Source organism: Bos grunniens, chromosome 23 (assembly GCF_055505025.1).
Source record: "Bos grunniens cultivar Pamir isolate PY7600 chromosome 23, Bosgru_T2T1.0, whole genome shotgun sequence".
NCBI classification, from domain to species: domain Eukaryota; kingdom Metazoa; phylum Chordata; class Mammalia; order Artiodactyla; family Bovidae; genus Bos; species Bos grunniens.
This window is the reverse complement of record NC_141187.1, coordinates 29,959,288-29,966,784: the sequence shown is the minus strand read 5'-3', so window position 1 is coordinate 29,966,784 and position 7,497 is coordinate 29,959,288. Positions and strand designations below refer to the sequence as shown.

At 53.0% G+C, this 7,497-nt stretch overlaps 1 protein-coding gene across 1 annotated transcript; it reads left to right on the top strand.

Moving 5' to 3' along the window:
- On the top strand, positions 1-4,353 carry LOC147347151 (BOLA class I histocompatibility antigen, alpha chain BL3-7-like). The gene is given in 9 exon segments (XM_086369582.1): positions 1-56; positions 58-195; positions 375-775; positions 972-1,247; positions 2,143-2,418; positions 2,537-2,641; positions 3,063-3,095; positions 3,235-3,282; positions 3,528-4,353. Coding segments are annotated over 9 exon segments (1,374 nt in total). The 3' UTR covers positions 3,569-4,353.
- The last annotated feature ends 3,144 nt before the right edge of the window (positions 4,354-7,497 follow it).

The following is a 7,497-nucleotide window of genomic DNA, read 5'->3' as shown; positions in this document are numbered from 1 at the left end:
ATGATGCGGCTCCAGTTCTCACTGCCACTAGGTGCCCGGTTTCTAGAAAAACCAATCAGCGGATCCCGGTTATAAAGTCTCCACCGACCCGCCCAGACGCTGCTTCTTCCCAGACCCAGAGGATGCGAGTCATGGGGCCGCGAACCCTCCTCCAGCTGCTCTCGGGGATCCTGGTCCTGATCGAGACCCTGGCTGGTGAGTGCGGGGTCGGGAGGGAAGACCACTGTGGGGAGGGGCGAGGGGACCGCCCGGGAGTCTAGGGCACTACCCCAGGGAACCAGAGACCCCGACGCCCCTACCCAGACTCGCCCCCTCCCCGGGTCCCATCCTGTCCCTCCCTTGCATCCCGACCTTCTTTTCTACCCCTTTCAAAGTTCGGACAGGTTTTCGACCGCTTCCATCTCGCTGGCCCTACGCCTCCTCCTCCCTCCCGGGTCCGTCACCTCGGACCCGGGACCCGCGCCGGGAGGAGGTCCGGCCTGGTCTCACCCCTCCCCGCCCCCAGCCTTCCACTCCCTGAGGTATTTCTACACCGCCGTGTCCCGGCCCGGCCTCGGGGAGCCCCGCTTCATCATCGTCGGCTACGTGGACGACACGGAGTTCGTGCGGTTCGACAGCGACGCCCCGGATCCGAGGATAGAGCCGCGGGCGCGGTGGGTGGAGCAGGAGGGGCCCGAGTATTGGGATCAGGAGACGCGAAAGGCCAAGGACGCCGCACAGACTTTCCGGGCGAACCTGAACAGCCTGCGCGGCTACTACAACCAGAGCGAGGCCGGTGAGCGACGCGGGCCCGGGTCCGGGTCACGACCCCCATCCCCAGGGACCGGCAGAGTCGCCCGAGTCTGCGGGTCCGAGGGTCACCCCGACATTGCGGAACACACCCGACCCCCACCCGGGGGGAACCGGCGGGGCTTGACCCGGTTTCATTTTCAGTTCGGGTTTAATCACCGCGGGTGGTCGGGGCGGGTCAGGGTTTCACACCCTCCAGCTGATGTACGGCTGCTACGTGGGGCCGGACGGGCGCCTCCTCGGCGGGTATGAGCAGTACGGCTACGAAGGCAGAGATTACATCGCCCTGAACGAGGACCTGCGCTCCTGGACCGCGGCGGACACGGCGGCTCAGATCTCCAAACGCAAGGTGGAGGCGGCCGGTGATGCGGCGCGTGTGAGGATCTACCTGGAGGGCCGGTGCGTGGAGGGGCTCCGCAGATACCTGGAGAACGGGAAGGAAACGCTGCTGCGCGCAGGTACGAGGGGCGCGGGGCCGCCCTGATCTCCCCTCGGGCTGGAGCTGGCTTCCCACGAGGAGAAGAAAGTGGTGTCCCTGTGGGAGCAGCGCCCCAGGTTCTTGTCCCGAGAGCGAGGAAATCCGCCCGGGTTTTCATATTCTGTACAAGACAGTCACCAGTGGCCCCACTTCTCTGAAGGACAATCAAGGAATCCAGTGTCTTTGACGAAGAAGCAGGAAACAAACCATCCCTGAAATAGCTGGTCATCGGTGCCCTGTGACGCTGGCCGCCATCTTGTGATCCATGACTTTCTCTCTCAAGGCCTGTTCTCACCCTGAGAACCCCCTGACTTCAGCTTTCCTGAGTCATTCAGCCTTCACCAGACTCAGGACCTTTACTCTGTATTCTCCCCCTCACATTTTTAGAGCTCCTATTCTAGTCTCTCATTGGAGAAATTTCCAAGGACTAACGTAGATCATCCCTGATCTCTGATTTGAGGAATTTATCTAGCTCTTGTGCTGCTTTTTTCAAAACCATGCTCCTAAACGTTCCATAGCTCAGAGGGTAAAAAAATTTCATAATAAGTCTGGGGATCTGATGTACAGCCTGGTGACTATAGTTAATAATAATTCTGTATTGTATACTTTAAAATTGATCTTAATCATTCTCATTACCCCTGTCAAACACACACACACATAAGGTAAGTTGATGAATATATTAATTAACTTCACAGTGTACATATATATCAAAGCAACATGTAGTACACTCTAAATGTGCACAATTTTTGTTAAGTATACCTCAGTAAACTGGGGGAAAAAATCACTGTTCTGTCCTTTCTCAGGATGGTCACATGATGCTGCTTCAGTGACCCATGGAGGTAACACAAACTATGACTTTTCTGATTCTTCCTCAGACCCTCCAAAGGCACATGTGGCCCATCACCCCATCTCTGACCGTGAGGTCACCCTGAGGTGCTGGGCCCTGGGCTTCTACCCTGAGGAGATCTCACTGACCTGGCAGTACAATGGGGAGGACCAGACCCAGGACATGGAGCTTGTGGAGACCAGGCCTTCAGGGGACGGAACCTTCCAGAAGTGGGCAGCCCTGGTGGTGCCTTCTGGAGAGGAGCAGAGATACACGTGCCGTGTGCAGCACAAGGGGCTTCAGGAGCCCCTCACCCTGAGATGGGGTAAGGAGGGGGATGGGGCTGGAGCGTCCTCTCAGATAAAGCAAGAGCCCTTCAGGACTCAGTTCAGCAAGGTCAGGACTCAAGCCTGAGGTCAGGGCCTCTTCCCTTGCCTCCACAGAACCTCCTCAGACCCCCTTCCTCACCATGGGCATCATTGTTGGCCTGGTTCTCTTCGTGGGGGCTGTGGTTGCTGGAGCTGTGATCTGGAGGAAGAAGAACTCAGGTAGGGAAGGGAGGGAGGGATCTGAGTTTTCTTGTCTCAGTGGGGGTTTCAAGCCCAGGTAGTTTACCTGCCTGTTACTGGAAAGTATGCCCACACACGCATGGAGTCTGGAGCTGATGCTAACATTTTGCTTTTCTAAAGCATGTATGAAAATGAAAGAGAAAATTTTCACCTTCCTAATTCCAGTTAGGGACCAGGTTTCCAGCACTTGAAGGTCAGAGGGAGGTCCTTGCTGAGGACAGACCTCCAGGAGGGCAGGTGGCCCCGTCCTTACACGTCTCCCTTCTCTGTGTTCCTGATCCTAGCATGAGTTTTGACCACAGTTCCAGAAAGTTCTCTGGGGTCCAGGACTAGGGGTTCCTGTAGGGTCTCATGACTCAGCCTTCTCCCGGGCCTCTCACGTGATATTTTCTTCTCACAGGTGAAAAAGGATGGACCTACACCCAGGCTTCAAGTAAGTATGGAGGGGGTGATTCCTGAGACCCTTGTGAGGGTGCAGACAGGAGGCCATGGGGGGCTCACCCTCCTCAAAGTTCCTTCTCTAGTTTCTCTCCTGTGGGTTCTGACCATGTCCTGGTCTTGTTCCCCACCAGGCAGTGACAGTGCCCAGGGCTCTGATGTGTCTCTCATGGTTCCTAAAGGTGAGACCATGGAGAATCTAAATTGGAAGGGGGATTGGGGCAGAGGGGACACATTGGGCAGCAGAGATCTTTTAGTGGGACATGTGGGCATGTGGGGGGCTGTGGAGAATGTCAGCCCTTACGTGACTGACCTGAACTGGTTCCTGATTCTTTTCTCTAACAATGTGAGACAGCTGCCTTGTGGGGACTGAGTGATGCTCGGTCCTGCTTTGTGACATCAGATCCCCTGACCCCTCTTTCTGCAGCTGCATCTGAATGCATCTGTGCTCCTATTAGCATAACATGAGGAGATGGAGAGACTGGTGACCCCTGCCCACTGCGCCCCCTCCCCACCCTGAGCTGTGTTCTCCTCCCTGTTGGACTCCCGTGTTTCGGCAGAGGTGGGGCTGGGCCCTTTCTACCTTTGTCTTAACTTCATGTTGTGCTGAGAAATACTGAAAATAAGAATCTGGATGTGAATTTGTTTTTTCTAATTCATGTCATGAGGGTTGATGGGTTAATAAAGAAAAAGATTCTTAAAGTTTGAGACAGGAAAACAAACGGAAGCACTGAGAATCTTCCAGCATCTACATGTTTGCTGTGCTGAGTCTGATGTCAGTGGGACCAGAGAAGGATACGAAGAGGTATGAGCCCTCTCCAGTGAGTCCTGAGTCTTTTGTGGGCTTCAGAGTGGTCACTGGTTGGATGGGTCATCTTCTCTGTTTCTTTGTCCTTTTCCCTTCAGTAGAAACTTGTCCCACCAGAACCTGTGATCACAGGGACTCACAGGCAATCCGGGAGCTCAGCCAGATTGGGAACAACTGAGGTCAGTGATCAGAGAGCACTCGAATTGGAGAGGAGTCTTAAATCCACACTTCAGCAATTGTAGTTTCCTGGGAAGAAAAGGGCTAGAGATGCATGTTGGTTTCTCTACCCTGAGGTACATAGCCAGGTGGAAGACTGAAGAAGTGTTATCAGCTCAAAATAATGAAAATCAATGAATCCTGCTGTTTGAAACTATTACCTAAATGGATTTCTCACTCAATCCTTAGTGTAAACAACGGAATACAAATTTTTCTGTTACATAAATGAGAATTGTGTATATGTGTACTCATTTCATTTCAGGAAAAGCCACAGAATAAGCTTGAAGTTACACAGCCAGGAACAGAATCCACAGTCCTCCTAGGTGGGGTCCCACATTGGACCCACTGGCCTCAGCTGAGCGCAGATATCACAACTCACACCACTGAACCCGAACTGGGCTGGGACTGCTTTCATTACTTCTCTTGGCCAATGGGTGCCACCTTTGCCAAATGCATTCTTCACTGTTGCAGCTTATGTCACCACACCCTGAGCCAGAGTCAGTATGTGGTCACCTCACTGTGGACTTATGCTGTGTCCACCTGCAAGAATGTTGGGGAAGCAAGTTTTCCTCTCATATGGAGGGAGGTAGTCTCTGCCTTCAACCAGGGCACTTAAAGTCTGGGATTCCCCTAACATGGGAAGAGGGTACAGTTAGTAGGTGTGGAGGTTGGGAATGAGAGATGGAAAAAGAATGACAAATGTCATTTTGGTTTTGGCTGTATTTGAACATTGCTACGGACCAATGACTCTTTGTGCCTCCCATTTCTCCCCTTTTAAATGTGTTTGAGGCTTCCCTGGTGGTCCACTGGTTAAAAATCTGCCTGCCAATGCAGGGAACATGGTTCAATCCCTGTTAGCAGAAGATCCCACGTGCTGTGGAGCAACCGAGCCCACTGGCCACAACTACTGGAGCCCACATGCTCTAGAGCCTGTGCTCTGCAACGAGAGAAGCCACCACAGGGAGAAGCCCCCGCTCTCCACTACTAGAGAAGGCCTTTGCACAGCAATGAAGACCCGGCACTACCAAAAATAAATAGATAATTCTTTTTTAAAGTGTATGAAGGTTATGCCCGTCCCACCATTGTACATTAGACATGATACAAAGGGCAAGATTCCATTATTTTATATGGCAGACTAATATTCCTCTTACATTTTCATATCTGTTCAATCATTGATGGGCACTTAGGCTGTTTCTATATCTTGACTACTGTGGTAAGCAATACTTCAGGCACATGGGGGTGGACATCTCTTTTCTCCCCTCTTATCAAGCTCCCTTTAATTGTTAACACAAAAATTTCCATGTTTCATAGTAAAACTGGCCCTGCACAGGTGTCTGATGAATGACCTTTTGACAACAGAGCCCCCTTTCCCCGTCATGCACCACCATGTTTTAACATGGGTCCCTGAAGAAGCAAGTAATTCAGATGCGGCTCTGAAGAGCAGATTACCTCACCTCTTTCGTGCCTCCAATGTCCTTTTCTCACGCCGAAGACCACCCTGCTTGGGGGATAGGGTGGGGGAGGAGGAGACAGGCATTTGGCTTGTAGGATCTTATTTCCCCCACCAGGGATTGAACTCGGGGCCCTTAGCAGGGAAAGTGCTGAGTCCTACTCACTGGACCACCAGGGAATTCCCCTGGCCTGCTTCTTTGTCCTGGAAATATCGCAAGCCCCTGGCCTTTGGGGAAGAAAACATTCGATCTGTCCTCCCGTCACCTCACTTGGCTGCCTTGTGACTAAATCCTTTCTTTGCTGCCAACCTTGGCATGTTGCAGTTTTGGCTCACTGCTAACTGGGCAGATGAACCTGTCTCAGTAACATCCTCACTTCCAGGAGGGCTCTAGGCTTTACAACCTTGCCTTCTGCCTCCCACTTGCCTTCCAGATAGCAGCAGCGGAGGGAGGTGCAAGCAGAAGGGCTTCCTTTAGTAGAGGCTTGACTGGGTGGGGCGGGCGGGGCATGGCGCTGGCCAGTCAGAGGCACCTGAAGAAGAGCTTGGGGCCTCGGTCCAGGGTGCACCCTTGGGGCCCAGCTGGCAGGAGGGCATCACGGTCTTCAGCAGAGACAGCTGCTGCACCATAATCTTGTTCCAGACGCCCAGGCCCAAGGACCTGGACAGCACAGCCTGACGGTGGAGGAAGCTGAGGCCTCGGGACAGATCCCGGAGGGCAGCCAGGAACTCCTCCAGGCCAGTTCAACTGATCTCAGGGTGGGCAGACAGGTGAGTGAGACCAGTGAGGAGCAGAGACGGAGACATCTGTTCAGAGCTCTTCAGGCCACGTTGCCCAGGTGGTTTGCCGACAGCTTCAGGTACCCCAGGCGCAGCCTTTCCAGATCAGGTAGCTGACCAGGGTCCATGAGGCCTGGGTCACTCTCACTAGCAGCTACAGTGCTTAGCTTCAGATGCAGGAGGCTGTGGGCCGGCAGGCTGCTCAGGGCCTGGGCTAGGGCAGTGGCGCCCAGGCCATTGTAGGACAGAGCCAGTGTCTTCAGGCACTGGGTGTCTTGGAAGGTGCTGCTCAGGGCCACCTGGTGGTTCAGGGAAAAGCTGGGGCCTAAGTCACAGGCTTGGAGGTACACGGTGCTGAGCGAGCGGCAGACCCGCAGGATGGAGGCCAGAGCCTGGCCACAGCCATCCCACCAGGAGTTCCCCTAGCTGGTGGCAGACGGCGGCCTCATCCTGCAGCTGCTCACTCCTCTATGCTCTAGCCTTGGTCTTGCTCAGCTGGCAAAACTTGTGGTCCAGCCTCATACTCAGGGGTTTGTTCACCCAGTCGCCCCACCCGGGGTTCTGGACATCCCACGTTCTCCATCGCCATGGCTGCCACATTTCTTTTTGAGTTAGTGTTTTCATTTTCTTTAGATAAACATCCAGAAGTAGAATTGCTAGATCACATGGTAGTTCCATTTTTAATTTTTTGAGAGATCTCCATACTGCTTTCCATAAGGGCTGCTCTAATTTTATATTCCCACCAACAGTGCATAAGAGTTACTTTTTCTCCACATTCTCGCTCACATTTGTAGAAGACTTTAATTATCTGGTGTATAATTATCCAGGGTATCTGGTGGCTCAGACGGTAAAGCGTCTGCCTGCAATGCGGGAGACCCGGGTTGGATTGCTGGGTTGGGAAGATCCCCTGGAGAAGGAAATGGCAATCCACTCCAGCACTCTTGCCTGGAAAATCCCATGGAGGGAGGAGCCTGATAGGCTACACTCCATGGTGTTGCAAAGAGTCAGACACGACTGAGCGACTTCACTTTCACTTTAATTAAAGTTCAGCTTATCAATTATTTCTTTCATGGATTGTGCCTTCGGTGTTGTATCTAAAAAGTCATTACCATACCCAGAATTCATCAAGGTTCTCCTATATCA